This window comes from Monopterus albus, unplaced genomic scaffold (assembly GCF_001952655.1).
Source record: "Monopterus albus unplaced genomic scaffold, M_albus_1.0 scaffold6.1, whole genome shotgun sequence".
NCBI lineage: Eukaryota > Metazoa > Chordata > Actinopteri > Synbranchiformes > Synbranchidae > Monopterus > Monopterus albus.
This window is the reverse complement of record NW_018127886.1, coordinates 5,119,940-5,140,376: the sequence shown is the minus strand read 5'-3', so window position 1 is coordinate 5,140,376 and position 20,437 is coordinate 5,119,940. Positions and strand designations below refer to the sequence as shown.

General features: G+C 39.9%; 1 protein-coding gene across 2 annotated transcripts in view; it reads right to left on the bottom strand.

Moving 5' to 3' along the window:
* The window catches only part of cntn3a.1 (contactin 3a, tandem duplicate 1), a 73,524-nt gene extending 64,206 nt beyond the window's left edge, over positions 1-9,318 (bottom strand). For both annotated transcript variants that reach the window (XM_020620453.1, XM_020620462.1), the window contains exons 1-2: positions 8,628-9,318; positions 1,905-2,048 (exon numbers count right to left, since the gene is read on the bottom strand). In XM_020620453.1, the coding sequence (XP_020476109.1) occupies positions 1,905-1,959 (55 nt within the window). In that variant the 5' untranslated portion in view covers positions 1,960-2,048; positions 8,628-9,318. The remainder of the gene's footprint in view (positions 1-1,904; positions 2,049-8,627) is intronic.
* Between the last annotated feature and the right edge of the window lie 11,119 nt (positions 9,319-20,437).

The following is a 20,437-nucleotide window of genomic DNA, read 5'->3' as shown; positions in this document are numbered from 1 at the left end:
TGGAAAAAAAGGAGACCTACAGTCTAAAAACTACTACCTATATTCTCTGGTATAAATAGCAGTTACACGCCGATAGGCCTCAGAAACCTTAATCAACAAAGGATAAATTCAAATTATGTCAATAAATCAAGTCCATCTCTTACTTCAAAGTGAGTAGGCAGCGGTGTAGTCGAGCCTCTATACCTCAAGTTCGAGATGAATCTCGAGTCCCCACTGTTTAAGTCAAGTCTGAGTCACCAAAGAACAGTTCAAGTAGAATCTGAGTTGAGTCCCCGTTCCTGGAGTCTCAGTCCAGCTCTCACCATTTTAAAGGAGTTTACTTGCAGTACTGTGTGCGACACAACAACCAAACAAATGTACTCATAAGAACACACACACACACACACACACACACACACTACTTAGAAGTGTGAATATCAGTGTCAATATCATATGCCAGCTTCCAAGTCCAAACACAGTCAGCACTCGAGTCAGAGTTCAAGGCCAGGGGGAGTCCTAAGTACTGAAAATCGGGACTCAAGTCCGAGTCCTGGACACAAGTACTACAATGCTGCATGATGGACATTTGTCATAATTGATAACACTAGAAAACTAAAAAGAATCCCAGCTCATTTGTAAAATCAAATTATAACTTGTTACCAGAGGTAAGAATTGTGTCTTCCTCTTGTGGTGTGGTGGGGTCTATTGTTCTATTGCACCATATTTGTGTTGCAAACAGAGCATATGTAATGTAACCCCATACAGAATATTAATGCCCAGTTACTCAGTGTTATCAACTGCTTTGTGAGCCGCAAGGCTGAGGCAAAGGCTGTGCAACATAATACTTTTCAAAAACAACTTGCCCTCTGCTCCTTTGTTAAGCACTAATTTACTATGAATACAAAACTCTTAATGTGGTTTCAAAATCTCAGCTGTGAACTGCAAGAGTAAATTCTGTGGCAGGAATACCATGTGCAGCACAGACCAAGTTGTTTGCCTGAGATCAAAACTCAGCCAGGTTTACAGTATGGCAGAAATCCACCAACATATATTTAACAGAACACTTCCGGAGGACATGATATGTGATCCAGACTTGTGGAGATTCTAATCCCACGGTGAGTCACAGTTCCTTGGGGAAAGCCTCATTAGACGTCCGCTGACAGTGTACTAGTGATAAGTGGTGCTAATAGCCATGTAGGCAAATTTAGGTGCCGACATGCTGTTACACTTTTGATAAGAGATGTGCATGCAGAAAACAGATACACACAGTGACAACACACATGCTAATTATTTTGGGTCCCAGCTGTGAGGAGGGGCTGCTGATTTGAAGCAAGGCGACATGAAAGATTACTCGTTCCTGAAGATACTGTGCCCAGGTGACAAAGCCCTTATTTAATTTAAACTCAGCGTCATTCGGAAGAAAACTCGCATTTGACCCTGAACATTTTTTTAAAAAGAAGAAAATTAGGTCTCATTAAGGCGGGATCAATGACAAGATTTCTGTAGTACTACGAAAGCAATCTAAATTAGGGTAACAACTGAAGCTCTATTTAAAATAACTGCTAGATAGGAAATGCCTTTCAGAGATACAGTACAAACCTGGCTTCTTCTTCTGCAGCAGAATTCAATGTCTGGGGGGAAAAAACACATAGCTGCTTTGCACAACTGAAGGAATGTTGATTTGCTGCCTTGACTTGCTGGTGACAGCACAACAACATGAATCTTTTCTATCATGTGTAAAATTGGTGGAAAGCTTTGGGTGCCCTTTGCCAGAAAACCCTTTAGTTTTCCATTTGACTTTAAGTGCCATCTATCCTGTGTGCCAAGGTACCAAACACCACAGCTGCAGACCTATAAATGACAATTCATAGCCCCTATGCTAACAATATATTTAGAAAAAAAAAGTGCATGTCTGGGAAGCTTACCTGCCAGACACTCCACCAATGACAGCAGCAGTGTAAGTTTCCATAGCAACTCCATTTTAATGGTCTCAGGTCACTACAAGCTCACATCCAATCACAGGTGTGTAGAATCCTGGCTTTGTCCTCTCCAGCACTTTCACCATTCTTCTGTCAAATGAAAGGAAAGTAAGGGGGGAAAGCCATTAGACATTCAGAAACACTGGTCACTACTCTCATCAGATGGTGTTATTTCACAAAGACAGTAATTGTCCATGTTTGCTAGTTAAAGAAAAAAAAAATCAAGCTGAAAGCTCAAAAATTTTGGGTTACAACATGTCATCTTTGCAAGCACTTTTCAGGTCTAGGTGACATTTAATGACAGCTCCACCTGAAATTGCAGATACTGTAATAGGTATTATGTCTATCTGTGAGAATAATCAAGAACCTGCTGTGTCCTGTGCAAACACTGAAAACGATTTATCCAAGCAAAGTACTTAAGTGAGCTTTACATTGCACAACAGTGATCATATCTGCAAGAGAAATGTAAAAGGATTGCCTGCTTGCACTCAAACCTGCTGAGATGAAACAAAAAGCAAGCTGCTTGGCAGACACATCTCTAGCATGTAATAAAGCACTGTCCTGGCTCCTCAGATTCGTCTGAGCTGGGTGTGGGGGGGTTATGTATTTCTGACATAAAGACCTGACTGTACTCAGCACAAAACCATTTTCTGCCCTCTGGGACACACACACAATTGATTTTCTCAAGGACTAAACAGTGATCTATCCCTGCTCAGACTCAAATGAAGTCCAAAAAAAAGTTATGAAATGATAATGAGATGCATTCCTCCTGTCACCGATAAACGGTGATGTATTTATTTGCCCAAATGCTCCAACGCCCCCGACACGGTGATCCTTTCTGATAAAGCAGCAGATAAACGTTTGCACTGAGTAGAGGTGGTTATGGAGTGAGAAGGGAAGAAGAGAGGAAATCAACCATGGTCTTTGCTCAAACTTACTCTCTGTGGTACATTTAACTGACTGATAGTTTCCTCTGACTACACACCATCAAGATGCTGAAATAAATGAGGAAAGAATTAATAATTAAAAAAAAAGTCTATCAAGAGGCAAGTGCCAAAAAAGCAGACAACTGAAAGATCACACTTGCACAGCTTCTCAAGTTATCTGTATGCCTCTTATCTTTGCACCAGTGAAAGACATGACAGAGCATTCTAATTCTTATGTGAATATATCAACCACGTCCCTGACACATTCGCCTACACTTCTCTTCCTCCTGCATGTACTAAATAACTAAAGGCAACACCCCCACCCCCCCAAATCTCATTATGGAGATTGGGTTTAGAGTGTCATCTTAGTTCCAACTTATCTTGCAGTTATTAGGATGCAGTGTCATGAGTAAATGTTGGCTTTTAATAATAAAACAGAGACTTCAAATACCTTCTTGTGCTCCTGGATATTTTTGGAGCGCTCCTCCTTTGAGGGAATAATTATGAGACACGCCTTGAATAAATTACTCCACAAAATGTCTTTAAAAGAAACCTAGGAACTCCGCAACCCCCCCCCCCAATTGGCACCTGTACGCCATGTTATTTAAATGTTTGGACAAAATACAACATTTACTGGATATTAGACAAATTATCACATTTTAATTTGGCCAGCAAAGCAAACAGATATGCCACCTCGGGCTGCAGGCTGAACCGTCGCTGCAATTTCACACTCGTACACTTGTGACACATTTCATGTCATCGAAAACTGTTCAAGCCACTGTTTTATCACCCATGTAAATGTTTGACACTCTAGTCATTTACAATTAATTTATCCTGCTCAACAAGCCAACACGATCATAGACATGTGAACAGGACATCCCATTTATAATATCTGTAGGCTTCTAACAGCAACCTCTTGATCTCGTTTACTCATGAGCCCTGAGACAGTGGCACTAGTGGGGGCGATAGCAGACCCAACTACAGCAAGCACAAAGAAGATGGGGCATACGGGGAGCGCCCGTGGCAGTGTTTGACCTTCTCTTCAGTACAAATGAATTACTCTTGTGACAAGGTCGGTGACTTACTTTGATCCCACATTGATTCCCCGATTTGTTTGCTGTATGAGATCTAGGTTGATGATAGGGAAGGCTTTCCAATATTTTAAGTTTCATGTTTCTGGGGGGGGGAGTCTAGAGGTTAAAAATGGAGTATAATCTAGTCTGGAACAGCAGCACTGGCCTAAACACTACCTGACCCAATTTGTAAAACTCCACTGCATTTAAATGCAACACAACAGCAACAAATTCAGACTCATTTCACAAAGGCAGACAACATACACCAATAACAAAATAAGTGACACAGATTTACATATTTGCTTTTTGTCTGGGTAATGACTGAACCACTGCTGACCATACGATGAGATGCTGCACACAGCATTATCCCCGTCAAGTGCCTCATATTCCTAGCTACAAAAAAAAAAATAAAATCTTTAAGTACCTGTACTTACACAAACTTGTCAGCTTCTAAAGAAAATAAACAGTACCTGCCAATTTCAAATACTTTGAGATTAGTTCACCAAAAGTATGCAAAAACATGCCATTTACTATGGGATAGGGAAGGCTTTCCAATATTTTAATATTCAAAATATTTTAATTAGAAGTGAATGATGATGATGAAAGACGTGCAAAATGTCAGGTGCAGCTCAGAGATGTCATCTCTTGACTTCATGATGTCAGTAAACATTTCCATATGCAAGTGCAGTTTGGCAGAAAAATGTCACATTATTATAATAACCAACATCTCAAATAATGTCTAGTCTTATGTAAAGACATTACGATTACTGGAAATGTTTCCATTAAAAAGATAAAGTCAACATTAAATCATAAATTTTTATATAAAAATGTCAGGAATTCACTAATTCAGGCTAACTTTTTTTTTTCTATTTTACTTAATTGGAAACTGAGCATTTTATGGTTTTGGACTGAAGAAGTGAGGTTACCTGCACTTCAAAAAATTCTGATGGGCATTTTTCATGATGTGACATTTTATCTTTTGTTCCTTGTAGAGTACATTGTGGCAGAGATGTATAGTACATCATTCCAGGGCCACAAATCTCTTCATTAATGATTAATCAGTTATTTTTCTTAATCAACCGAGTGAAAAGGCAATCACTGCAACTGCAGCCTATAAGGACATTATCTAATCACATCCACTCAATGCCATGTATTGCAGCAGCAGAAAGCATGGATATACAACTGAGTGCTTCATTTTATTTGAATGCAGCTGCTTTGAGGGAGGCTTCAGACTTGTGGAAACAAAGCACTTCTCCAAAAGTGACGCCTCTTTCCTCTGACAGTGCCACCTGGAGCTGATAAACCCCAGACTGGAGTTCAGCCAGCCACAGAAGCCGACAGTGATGGCAGCTGATTCGACCCTCTCTGCTACACCTGATCTCTCCGCTGCCATCAATTTTTCAGGGCTCAGAAATGTATTAAGAGAAGGGGTACGCCAGGCCCCTTTGGCTGAAGAATCCATATCAAGACAAAACTCGCACTGAAATACATGAGCAGCCCACACACACTGACACACGCCCACGAGCTCTGAATCACAAATGAAACCAGACTCCCACACTCAACAGGAACGAGACAAGACCTGGAAAAATGGCACTGTACAATGCTGCAGCTTTAATCACCTAAGCTGTGACTTCACTTGATCTACAAACACTGGCTCGGTCAGTGGTTTTCTGCACGTGAGGCTCATTCACTCCTAGGAGACTCCACTAATTCATTTTCTGGGGTTGCTCGAGTTAAGACTAGTAGTCGTAGGGAACATGAACTTACTTCTTAATCCTGCATTCACAGTACACACACACACACACACACACACACACACACACACACACACACAAAGTCAACGAGTTACCAAACAGCTCTGTGGACCAGTGGCATATATATTTTATCTTCACATGGGCAGAGCTGAAAGACAATTCTTCATAAACTGTATTTATTTTGACTGTGGGGCCTAGTTATTCAGATACCAAGAATAAAGGTTTGCAAATTTAACAAAACAGTTTTTGCTCTCATCATAGACCTGCCATTGTGCATTTAGTAGCAGTAGATACATCTTTTAGGCCCATAAACCTGTTTGCAGCTTGCTGCACATCATCATCAAAAGATAGTTTGAAGGGGTTTAACTTTTGCTTATACTGACTGTAAACATTGAACTCAAGGGTACTTTTCAAGTTCCACAGAGATAAATAAGAAAGTCCAAACGATCCTTTTCCCCTGCCAGTCTCGCTCTTCAAGAATCTCTGTGGCTATAAGCAATGAGCCCAAACCTTCCTTGAGCTGAGGCTTTGTGTGTCTCACAAATGGCACACCACGGGAGTCATGGAAGTGCCAACGTATTCCCCAGCCAAGATCCTACTTCAAATAGAGGCACAAGACAAAGAAACTAATGGTGTTTTGATCCAAGTACACAAGCCACAGGCGTGACATAACGCATGCCGGCTTCGTCATTTCTTCAGACTGCACCAGGGGTGCTCCAAGAAAGGCTCATCCCAATCTCCCTTATAACAAGACCAACTGAGGGTGTTGAAAGGGTCCTTACTGCCTGCACACATGCTCCAAGCCCAGGTTTTGGCATAAAGAGCAAGGTATATGGTAATTTGCATGCCAATTAAAAATGGTTGTGACTTTTTATTTTATTAGAAATAAACCAATTGTGGCTAGAATGGCTTGGATTTAATCCCTCTAACTGGGAATTTGCAGCAAACATACCGTGTATTTGTCTTACACCTGATTACATTTTTTGGTTGATAATTCCACTGCACCTGCCTTTATGGAGGCAGTAATTAAGGATCCCATTAGGATTTAAGAGCCCGCTAATTAATAGTTCCTTAAATACACCGATTTAGATCTTTGGTGTTTGAACTCAGCAGTTATCACTGGAGGTCATTTTAAGCCCATGATGGAGAAACACAAGCTGTTATTACTGTCAGGGATGAAAGATCCTCTTCCAAAAAAAAAACAGACTAAAGTGTCTGTGAGCACTGTGGCTTAATGAGTCTGTACAAACCTGAAGCATGCTGATCACAGAAAATCTGGTGGAGTGTATGATCTAATGTTGACACCACGTTGTTTTCACAGTTACGACACAAGGTGTTAATGTACTTAGGAGTTATGTACAGTGATAATCACTTAAACCTGAGAATGCTACAGTTCCAAAAGTGAAACATGAAAAATAACTTGAGCCCTACCAAAAATGGACATTATAGATTTTGTGAGGATTTTTTTTTTTTTTTTTTTTGTCTGTGACTTGCATGATATTTTCTCTGCCAGAACTAATGTTTATGGATGGGCACATCTCTGAGGATGTCACTGACTCAAAAAGGAGGAGGAGGATTGAACATGAACTTTACAACTCCCCACTGTGCGCTGCCTGGTGTGCATGACAAAACACAAAAACAATGCATGTAGCTAAAGACTGAAGTGTTTTGATGCTGGGGAAATTATCTGCATTCTGATTAGTGCAAATCAGGGCTGTTGGCTGAACAGTTTAAGGCAACAGGTAAGCATGTGATCAAAACTATTTCAGGCACATTGTGTAGAATGCACCGCCAAAACTGCACTTACATTTGGAAAAAAAAAAAAGAAAAGATGAGATTATACCTGTATCTCAAGTCTGCAGGTAAAATATTGGCATCCACTGATTTCCTTTTGAACATAAGAAGGATGAAGAGCTGAGACACAAAACTGAAACAGATGTCTAAAGAAACCTTGTGGATCATCCTGCTCCCAGTGCTTACCAGTTTTGTTATGCTGATAAACAACAATCCCTACTAACATCATACTGCATTCACATTCTTCCATCCATGTGCCGTTTTTTCACTTCTCATGCAAACCAGACTCGCTTAGTGGGGCACTAAGAACCTCCCCCCTCTGCTCTTTCTGAGCCAGTGACATCAACAGAAAGGGGTCCAGCAATAAGCACACTTCCCCAAGGAGATGTGTAGTAGCTCTGCTGTTCCAACCACTTGAACACAAAAGGGAAGAAGAGTAACTGCACTCCAGAGTAGTGTTTAGAGGGAACTAAACATTTGCGTAGTAACACTTATGCCCAAGGAACAACCAGCTGGCACGATGTCAACATGAAACAAAAGACAATGCTTACAACCGAGTTCCCTGCAAACACAGGGTTAAAATGACACGAACTGTGAAATGTATATTAAGAAAGAGTAACAAGGTTAATTTTTTTAAACGTATCCAGTTTACTTCCCATCAGAAACATAATGTGCAAGGCAGCTCCCTCTCGAACATATGGACACTTGATTTCATGAAAGTAACGATTTCCAACAGAGGCGCACACTGGAGGACTTCAGATAGTCTAACCAGCAATCAAGCTCGGAGCTCACTGCAATCAAAGAAAGGGAGAGATGACTGTGTCCAGTCCCCTGTTGATCAGTGACAACACCAGTTCTGCCAGAGGTTGTAAATGAGCAAAAATTGATAGATGGATCTGTGCCCTGCAGAAAAGGTTCATGGAATAACAGGTCATGGCAAGCGCACTGGGAATGTTATCTCTAATGTGAAAAATGCGCAGCTCAACTTGGAAAACTGGGCTTTCAAACCTGTTACCCAATTGACGCATGGTCATAAAAGGCACGGTGGACACAAATATGCTGGCATGCGCAAAAATGAGTTCACATAAAATAAAGAGAAAGCAAATAGTTGTAATTATTTACCTGAGTGCGTCCCCTGCGGTGTTTGCTAACGTTTATCCCTTTTCTAAGATCCATGTTACCCCGCGTATCTCCTCACTTGCTCAGCCGAGCAGCTCCAAACATCGAGGAGACGGCGACAGTTAAGTTCGTCTCCACAAAGTGCGGATTTCGCTCTGGTAGAAATGTGCCCAAACTCTCCCCTCGTCTCTTTACTCTCTGAAGGCAGACTATCCTGAACACTGGCGTTCACCCGTACCACCCCTGTGTCTTGGGTGTGTTCAGAGTCCGAGTAACAGCCCGGTCCTCAGCTCCACTCACACTCCAATCTCCGGCGCATTCATTAAGGACACCCTGGCAGTCCTGCCCCCTCAGCTCCCAGGCTGATACAAACCAAACCCGCCACGGGGAGTTATAACAAGGAGCTCTGCGGCATAAATGTCTTCAAATTTCACTGAATAGATTAGTTTTAACAGCAGAAAGTGTTCGCGTTCCGGCTACCGTCGGTGCTCAGTTTATGCGCAGTTGCCCGTGCCCGTGGCGGAAGTGGCACATAGGACACCAAAGGTGGACTTTTACATGTTTTTTTCCTCCACATCGTCACATCCTCAACCTGACAGGGTGGCTTGAAAGCCTAAATGATCTTGCTTATCAGAAGATATTTATTTATGTGCTTGTTTGTTTATGCGTTTTACTTTCTTTGGAAGAATTATACTTATTTGCTTTCTCTTCATAACCCAAATAAAAGTTGTAGTGGCCTCTGTTGATTAATTAAAGTGCAGGTATTTGTTATGGATGATTAAGCAAATGATATTTACTACACTACTTGTTATCGAAACACTTTTGTAAAGCAGCCACTGGTATTTTCACTTATTGCGTAATTAAAGCTCTTCCCGGGGCTGTACGCACAAACTGAGCTTGATTAACTATTTCCATGGTGTACTATCTCATACTGCTACTTCACTACTGTACATGTTAGAGGTAATGAGCTTTTTCCTCCACTGGGTTTATTTGTCAGCTGTCATTCCTTTGCAAATATTAGACTCTGCAAACCCACGCAGGTGTTTTCATTTGCTCTGATTAGACCTCTAGTCAGCTGTATACTGGGTGGAGCTGTGCTGGTAATTATATGATGTCAACAACGCTCCATTATGCAATTAATTAAATATCTAATAACTTAACAGAATGATAATGAGGTGAAGGTGTCCCTCCCAAACAGGCACAACAAAACAATAAGATCAGAAGAAAGGAGTGTTAGATGAAGTACAAGAGCCTCCACATTGTACTAAAGTACAGTAGTTGAGGTAAATGAGACAAGTAAGCCTTTTTTAACTGTCTATAAATGTTAGCATATATGGGCTAGGTAAAATAACATTACACTGGAGGAACTAGTACATTAACTCTTGTAGACTTCTGTACCAAAATATCCTACAGTTTTATTAAGGTATTTGTACTTCAGTTACCATTATTTCAATGTTATGCTACAGTACATGTGAATATTGTTAGTGATCTGGGTGCTGATTAGTAATGTCGCCTCACAAGCAAGAAGGTTTCGGATTTGAGTCCCGACTGGGGCCTTCCTGTGTGGAGTTTGCATGTTCTTCCTGTGCTTTCTTCACACACTCCAGCTTCCTCCCACAAACATGCAGGTTAGGTGTGTGGAGTGGAAACTCTACCTCTAATACTCGCCTGTGAGTGTGGGCTGTCTGTCTCTATGGCCTCTGAAATGAACAGTAGTCTGCTGAAGTTTTATGTTTTGCTGTTAGTGTTTTTGTAATTTAAAAAACTTTTCAAACAATAGGCTTTTACTTGTACAGTAAATGTGTATTCTAAATTACGGTACCGCTACTTTCTCTTAAGTAAAGGAAGTGAGTCATTGTTCTGCTACTGGTTCATTATGTCCCTGTTTGTGAGGTTTAACTTGTGGTGAAGCTACAGACAGGCTCTACAGGTCTGACATTTGCTGTCAGGATAATTTACTGTTTTGTTAAATAAATGTCCACTGACACATCTTGAGTTAGGTAACAGATGATTTTGCTTGTCTCCTGCTGCTTTAAAAAGTCTTACAAAAAGGGATGATTGAGGCATTCCATCTAACCACTGTAGGAGTGGCTCTAATTGTCTTAAAATTATTGACAGTTGCTGCGATTTTTCATGAGGTGTTCACATTTTTTCTCCATGCCCTGGATGTGGTGTTGCAATTTAACACAGCAAAGAAAAAAAAAATAGAGTTGTGTCCTGTGTAACACATTTTTTGTTAGTTAATGAGAACCGAGTGTATGATCATGCCCTCGTTTCTCATCATTACTTCTACACAAAGCAGGATAGATTGCCAGCTCATAAAGTTTAAACAGTCAGAAGTTATTATATGCACAATGCCTCTGGTTCATAATCCACTCATAATATTGAGGGGATTTAAGAGAATTTTTCACTTTGAGCCAATGGGAGAGTAATAATTAAAGAAGAAATTAATGAATGCCCCGCTAAGCCATTTGGATTAACCTACTAAATGAATATTTAGTAATCCTTAGCCAACTGTGAGCACAGCTAATAATAGCACATTCAAGTCCCAAGGAGCACTTAGTAGTATAGCCACCCTAAACACAAGTATCTAAAACTAGTCTGGAATTTTTCATGAATTTTTTAATTCCCAAAACCGGAAGGAAATTTTCATATGGTTTTAATTTGATGATTCCTCCCAAAGAAGAACTAACTGAATTTTATGTGATGCAGTTTTACTCTATCTCTCTGCTCTCCAAGGGGACAAATGTCACATGCAACCATCCCCCATGTGACAATGAGCTTTTTGATATTGTTTATATATGTAATTTAAATACACAAATGACATTTGTACCGACGCACTAAATGAGATACTATAATGAGCGACTCAATGTCAATGATGCCAGGAAACAGAAAGACAAGCATTATCAGGGCCCTCTCTGGCACATTATTCTTTGCAGAGGTGTCACGCGGCCACACACTCATCTACAGTCAATGTCATTTTAAATATAACATCCGTACTTACAAACATCTTGGCTGACTTGTATGTGTCAAAGTGTTAATCAAGCTCCTCTTATTTGTTCTTGTGATCCTGCTATACATTTTACTGGTTCTTGCCTCTACTTACATCTTCTTCTAACTCTCCCTCAGTGTTCAGTTTGACGAGATGAATACACTTATTCATTTTGGAAAATTAAATTAGATATACAGCTTTTCTGGAAAGACAACTCAAACAACAGAATACCAAAAATAAATAACAGACAGTCTTATTTTGTCTAAAGGTGTTCCCTGTGAAAGAAGCAAATTACCTGTATTTTTGTTGCCATTAATAGGTAGGTTCTTCATAGTAGCTGTTTTGGAGGTATAAACTAATCATTAGGCAAAAAGGCATCTACAAAAAGTCAGCTACAGCTACAGCATCAGCAGCTTGTACCTGCTTTTTGACTCACTTAATTTGTTGATCCTCCAATGTGGCAGCTATAGCAACAGTGTGTCCTCTACACACAAATCATCACAAGCTTGTTTTTACCTCCGAGTTTTTTCATATCTTAAGTGAGTTTGGTTTAATTGGTGCTTGTGAGAAGTAAACAGGACGAAGGGGGATTTTCTGCTTGTCCTGTACTGAGCAAAGTTTCTGGCCCAGATGGCAGCCTGAGTGAGGGCAGTCCTCCCTGCCAATATCTGTGCATGATGTCATTCAGTTTTAATCAAGTGGAGCACAGTCAACAACAACTCAGTCACCTGCTCAGTACTGCAGCCAAACTCACTGGAGTTTATCATTAGGACACAAGGATGTGGAGCTAAATGCAAGAGTGATGCCTGATGTGAGGATACAGGAATGAATGCATGACATTACTTTTCTGTTCTCAGCTGCAATGGGAGGAACAGCCACTACTTTGATCTTTGATTGAAGATACAGTATTTATGCTCATTTAATGCAGCTGATGACAACCAAACCTCAGAAGCTGGTAAGCCAATAGACTGGCTACAGTATACTGTCACACAGTACATGGAATGAAAAGGTGATTATCCATATACTCACTATGTCTACAGAAATATACCCTGAGATTGGTTGTCCCTGTTGCCCTTAAATGGTAAAGTGAATGGACATTAATGGATTCCTGTCTACCCTAGGGAAAAAATACAAGAGAAAGAAATTATATTCCCAATGCTAAATGTAACATTAAATTAGATGCTGTGCACTCCATCATCTGAAAATGATGGTGTGAGAGAGGAGAAACTGGATCCAAACAGTAAAGTACAACCAAAGAATAAGTTGGAAGTCACTATAGAGCTCTGTGGAGCTGAGTGGAACTGCAGTTGGTTGATAATTATGAGTGGGTACACAAACAATCAGAACGTGTGTGATCTGAAGCTCTGGGACTAACCAGTAAGCAAAACAGCCAGCAATGAAAATTCAGTAATCAAAGGTGGATTCTCAAGTAATCAAAAGTGGATTTTCCTCTCCACTGTCTCATCTCATGACAGAACATTACGATGTTAGAACATCACCCTCTCTTCTCAGCTCAAACTTCTTATTGGAATCTAACAAGTGAAGTGCTATACATAAACTGAAGTGGCTTGATGGACAAGTTAAAACATACAATCTCAGATGTAGAGTTAGTGTAGGAAAGGAAAGAATAACCACTTTCCTGAGGTATACATGTGCTTGCAGCCCGAGGTTTGACAGGTAGCTGCCTTCGATCTGTCAGGAGGTCTGATATCTACCTACTCACCAAGGGAGCAATGTACAGCTGCAACACATGGCTGCGGAGCAGGGTCAGGACAACAGTGCTGAAAGCACAGGCGAAGTCCTCAAATGGGATTCAGACAAAGAAATGAGGAGAAAAAAGGCCTGTTTTTGACTATGTATATATGAAAGTTAGAAAGAATAGGCCTGTATCAGACATAGATAATGGATGGATGATTAAATAGGCCATTTGTATAACTGTGCTGTGTGTTATAATTATTACATTTACATGCTGAAAGATTAAATTTTCTGCAAATTTCCTTGTCAGAAAATCACATCCAGGATCATTAGCTTCTTCATTAATGCAAGTTACTTCTTTAGAAGAAATGTATTTAGACAGAGATACTCATTATCAAATGAATACAGTATGTCTAATACCAAACCAAATTTCAGAAATACTTCCATGAGAAGATGACTGTTTTCTTCTAATTAGTCATGTTATTCTGAAATGGTGTAACACAAGGGCTTTGATATTAACTTGTGACTCCTGGCTCCATGTGCCAAGTTGTCTGTGTGGGAGATATCTCACAGAAAATCAAGGGGTAGAGTTTTTCTCTCTTACCACCAGCCTTCCCTTGCTGCACACTAATGACTGCCTTACCAAAGCATTTAACCTTGAGCCAATCTGTCTTCTCACTTAGAAAAGCCGAGTTCTTGAACCATGAAATAGAGGTAGGTGTCCCTCTGAAAGAAGGTTACAACCCAGACCACTTCAAGAATAATCAATTATTGCCATCTCAACTGTCATCACTGGCTGGAATCACTATCAGAACATTATTAATTCAATCTGCTTTTTCTTAGGTTTACTGCCATAATTATGGATGAGTGAGGAAATCCAGCTCCTATGTACCCAGCTGTCCCAGCTGTCTGAGTGCAGCCAGGGAGCGATGTGAAAGGGGATGAAGGACCTTGGCAAATCACCCACTGAATGAAACACAATCAAAGCAAAACCTGCCTGCAGAAATTCCCTCTAAATACTGATTTGTGCCACTGTGTGTGTGTGTGTGTGTGTGTGTGAGCGCACCTGTGCAAATTAAATATATTCTGAAACACATCACACTTCTGAAAGAGAATCTGAAATGCACCAGAAGAGATTTATATGATACCCATCCCCTTGGGCATTTTTCTGTTAGTTAGGAAATATTCCAGATTGGAAGTAACAGGTACCTCTTCAAAGAACAAACTGACAGTGACAAAATGACAACTTCCACCTTTGCTGAGCATAAAAATATGAAAGAATTGTATACTGTATGTGTGTGCGTTGCAGGATGGATACACAAAAGTCTGAGTAAGTGCATGCCTTTGAAGTGTTTTCACAAACCTGTATGTAAGAGGTATATGTGAGATTCATGTGTTTGCTATTCTGTATTTTCCCTATGCATGTGTGTGGATGCCATTCTCTTGTAGCAGGCAAACCCCACCCACTTTATGAATATTTGTGTAGGAAAAATTAATATTTTCATATATTTAGCCTGAACTTAATGAGTTTAGTTTATTTTAAAATGAATACAATTAGGTTCTTCTACTGTTCTGGTGAGTTTTACTTCCAGCAGATATCCACAGATTTTGATTAGATTCTTTGTGCTTGAAACTTGGAGCTTTTTTTTTACCTCCCATGTAAATCATTAATTTGATCATGTGCTAATGAAATTCCATCAGGTAACATCTTCTCAAGTGGTTGACAGTTCAAAGTCTTATTCCCAGAACTTGTTTAATTTTTTTCTGTTTGTAAAGTTATTATAATTACAACATGCACATTATCTTTACCACATTAAGTCTGAAAACTCTGCACACCAGCCTCAAAAAACAACAACAACAACAAGAAAACCTTGCCCATGTTTTTAATTCATTACAACATCATCATCAGAATCTGTGTTGTGAGAGTGAGAAACCTAAACCTAAACATCAGGAAGTGCAAAACGTCTTCTCGGAGTGGGAGTGATATGGGTTAGCTTTCATTTTCTTTGTCTCCAGTACACCTCTGCAGTGGCAGCAATTGTGACTGTGTCTCTCCTGTCTAATGAATAATGCACACTAAGACACCCTGAGTTATCCAAACCCAAGCCCCTCTTATCCCTGTTTGAGTGCATTGATTTCCTTAGCTCTCACCAGCATCTGCAAAGGCTCAAAGGCTGCTTCTATGTATGGGGTAGAGGGATAAAAGAACAACAGGAAGGCAAGCATCAAGCTTGTAGTTCACTTATGGCTACATGGAGTTCACTACTTGGCGCTCAGATGAAAGCAGAGGCCACATCATCACAGTCCTTATGATATCTGTAATTAGAAATTTTGTTTCACTGATCTGTGGTGATGACATGTCAGTGTCACTCTGACAGTCTTCAAAACACGTAGCTGACATTTAGCCCTGATACGACTTACTGTATTTCAAGGTGAGGTTTTGCAGTAAATCCTTTTTAATTATCTACTGGCACAATGACAGAGCTTTTAATGAGCTTTAGACAAGGATGCTGAAACAGCCTCTGTTCTACAGTTGAAACCAATTCTCATTTTTCACAATCAGTAGCATCACTCACCCAGGGAAACTGATTACATGCAACACCTGTAGCAATCACAGCAGCATGTAATGAGGATGAAAAAATGTATTTACCCAGACATTCGTTTAGGATAATTCAATCTGCAGTTCCCTGAGTGCTAGCATTTTAGTTTATAGTGAATTTATTTGGGTACATTTCTCAAAAAATGCAGGAGTAGCATAATAAGCCTAATTTCATGTACAAGTTTCAATGTTGCATGAGGCATTATTGGTCTTACAATGCAAAGAAAACACCAAAGTGCATAACTATGGCTATTCTTCATGAAAATTGTTGTGAAAGAACACTTTAATACCCTACAGATGCCTTTTATCTATGAAGAAAAGAAGACACCAAGAGAACATGTTGTATTATAGACAACAATTGCAGAATTCAAGGTCTTTCTGCTGTTGCCATCTGTCTCATATTTAACAATTTCAGATTAAATCAATATTAATCTTCCGCTGACCAAAAGGGACTTCAGTCCCATTCAGATAAATTAATCCAATTTGATAAGAAGCCAGGCTATTTGGAGAAGTGCGGCAAGCAAATCAGCATGAGATTCTCTCTTGGACATTGTCTATTTTCTCCCCATCCTTGATTGCTTTTAGGGCTTAGTGCACTGGAAAGTAAGATTGGTGGATTTTCCTCCCTGCTAGGGACAAGTTGTTTGAGAAGGGCTTGCTGAATCGTCAAATAACTTTAATATTGAAGGGCCACAAGAATAAAGTATATGGTATAATCTCACCTCTTGATTCAAATTGTAGGAACCAGAAAAATGATATGTGGCCTCCAGTGTTTCCCCATGTGATCGAACTCAGGAGAACATTTTTCACTGTGGTCCAAATGCATAGAAATCAATATTTAATCTGTGCCAAATATCAGACAATGCACAAAAGAGCCTGAGATACTAAATTCTGCAGAGTTACAGTGGTTTGCTGTCAATGGAATGACTAAGCTTTTAGAAAGGATTAGAGAGGATTAGTAAGAAACTTTGTGCCTGGGAAAGCATCATTGCTGCATTAAGTGGATTTTAGAATACTACACCTTGTGTTTGCGGTAGCTCAGATCCAAACAACCTCTGCAGAGCAACACGTTTACCCTTGAAAGTAACGGGATTCTTCATTGTCAACTGATGAATAAGCATGTGCGGAGGATAGAAAATACGTTTTGCGGCTAGAATGAACCATCACATTTGCAGACAGCACAGTGCCACACCTAGACTTGTCTCGTTGAAGGTGACCTCAGCATTAGACAGAGCAATAAGTTTGCATGACATCGAGGCTGCTGTGGGTATAATCAAGATGGTAATTCATGCCTGCATTGTTAAAATGTCTTCCTGTGTGTGTGTGTGTGTGTGTGTGTTCACAGTTCACAGTTACAGAGGGATATGTCTTATGCTTGTTCTAATAGGCTTTGCTCCAGTGAATGCAAGGCTTACAGGTGTTCTGCCTCCTATATACACACACAAACAGAAACACACACGCATTAGCTTTCAGCAGTCATCTCACCTTTCTACTTTGTATGCCACTTAGTTTGTCCCTGCCTCTAAGGGGAAGCTGTTTTCACATTATTAATCAGAGTATTTTAAAATGCAGATACAAAGACATGTGCCATAATGTTTGTGATTTCACATTCTTGTTTTATTATTATTATTACTATTACTAATTACACTTTTTATCAGCATTATTCTAGTTTGCAGAGGGGCATACAGAAAAAGAAGACTCGCAGCTAATGTCAGCTGTCAGACACAAGCCGCTGATGTCGAACACGCCGTGCTATCAATCAGCCCCAAGTGATTACATCTCATATAATGTGGTGTATTAATTATTAGAATCCGTGAGCAAAATGTGATAAAAGCAAAAGGAAACACAACATGTGCTGAGGGGTCTGAAAACATATATTTGAACGCACACAAGTGCATTAATTTTGCATTGGATGCTTGTGGCACTGCACTGGCTAGCACTATTTAGCCCTTTCATAGCTGAATAGATACTTTAATGGCTACTCAAGTACTCTCATGAAAATATTGTACTGTATGTGACATCTCAGGTCTGGCCACTGACAGCGACAACACCTGGCAATCCACCTGTCACAAATGTGTCACGCACCTCTTGGACATGATCACAGAGTGGACACGTGATCCCAGAGCACAGAGCTAGCAGCACGTATCTCCACCAACAGCTGTTCCTCATGACTTATCATATACAGGACTCACAAAACCACATTTATTGGCACAAACAAGGTGGAGGTTATTTACAGGGAGAAATGTGAGCATAGCCATATGCTTCCATACACTTACACTGTGGTCTTATTATTATCATTCTTTTTGTGATTATCAAAACAATTCGCTTAATTTGGCAGCAAAGCTGTTATTATATTAACTTAGTGAGTGCATTCTCTGTACTTTTACTGGAAAAATGAACGTGCTGGCAATGTGTCCATACCTGTCATTTAAAGAAAAAGGGCTCACTCAGAGATGAACAGCCGGCCTCACAGTTGGTCACAGCATCGGCTTGCCAAGGTTATGAAAGGTCAATGTCACCTCATGCTTCCTAACTGGAGTCATATCACTGATGTACTGTACCTCAAAGCTCCCACAGTACTGTTGATGCATAAACAAAAAGAAGCAGGGTATGGGTTGTTTATTGCTGAAACCCGATATGAATTTTATGTCCTGGATTTTAGTAAAATTAATGGGGGTGTTAGAGTGGTCACAAGAGAACTGATGTGCAGTTATATGTGATAACTCACTGATCAAATTTAGTTTTAGGATATAAAAAAACTTGCCCAGGGACTCTTCACTATTTATGACAAATTCACAGAGGATCCAAAGCGATAATACTGGAAACAATGTGCAGAAGCCTTTCTCCAAGCACAGCTTTGTCGTAATGAACACTAAAGCCCCAACAGACTCTGTCACAGTGAGTGTCTAATAGTCCATGGATAAATAATTCCTACACATTAGGGTCCTTAAATAAAACAGCAAATGTAATTTGCATTTAGTAGAATAATAACCAATATGAGATATTCAGGTTAGTTGTATATAAAATATCACTTACTCACTAAATCCCCCTTTCTGCCAGCAATTAAATGGCAAAGCAGGCCAAAAAGTAAGATGCTTTATATCCTGATTGTACATTCTTTATTATGTAAATCCACCATATGTTTTCATTCATACAGCTTATTTAGCCTCATTTGTATGAGTAGACAAATTTTATCAAATGTACATCAGGATTCACAATTACATTTTCACTTCACAAAAGTCAAGAAGGAGTGTAACAACAATTACATTTTCACTTCACAAAAGTCGAGAAGGAGTGTAACAGTCCTCCCATTAGTCTTGATTTACCTGGCGTTAAGGCATCACTTAAACTCATTTTAGTAATATGTAAACAATTCCTCACTTGGTGAACTTTTTAAATCTTGTAAATTGGAGGTTTTTTCTGAAATCAGTCTGCAGAAAATGTAAAAAAAATGTTTTATTTAAATTTAATTTCTTACTTTCCTCACAATGGCATTTTCAGCAAAACGTTTTACTTTTTAAACAAATGTTTATTTAGACAGACATGCAACTTATGCAAGGCTCTTCTTTTTCCTGCAAAGTCTTCAAGCTCATGCATTACATCCTGGGAGGAGAGAGGACAGCAAAGTGACCTGGGTGTGTGATTCATAGGAGTGGACATTCAGACTGTGAGCATGCAGTCACGGGTCAGCACATAGATGCCACTCACAGGAGAAGAGCCCCCCCGCAGGCTACAATATGCAGCTAAAGATAGAGTGCTCATTGAGGAACATTATAATGATGTTTGTCACTGCCAGTGATTCTGCCTGAGTGGAGAACAAGAGTGACACAAGTGGCTTTCAACTCAATGGGGCAGAAGAATGGCTGAGAGAGATGGTAATGGTGGTAGAGAAGGGGACGCTGAGGATGGAAGGTTGGTTACGTGGCCAAACCAGCTGAGAAGTCAGTGTGTAGTGGGAGTGTACTGGGCGGTAACTTCTCTGCTGAAGACCTCATTATATGAACATCATTTAATGATTTAATGGCATGTACTTGTACAGATGTTGCTTGTGACTGTATAGCACGTTTAGTAGCACATGTTGTGGCAGATTGGCCATTACATACTGTAGATTTGTTTCTGCACATGCGAAATGTCAGTTGTAACCTTTTATGTTTTCTATTCAGTTGCAGCAACAATCTAGACAAAGGTCACACTATAGCACACATAAAAGACTGTAGCTTGAATTGGATATGGTGTTTATCCTCGTAACCTCACTATTTGACCCTATTCAGTCTTATCAACTGTTAGCTAACCCACAGCTGGGGAGGGATGGCCCTAAGGCTCTGATGTGGGATCAGTGGCATGTTCACAGTGAACAATACTTCTGATCCACTTTTCCTGTGACCACTTAAACTTTAACCTAGCTAATAGCTGATATTAAACTAAACATTGATGGCTGTGTAATTCTTTGTTCCACTAAAGCTAAGAGCCTTGGTGTTATTTTATATAATACTTTATCACTGAATGATAATATAAACTATATTTCCC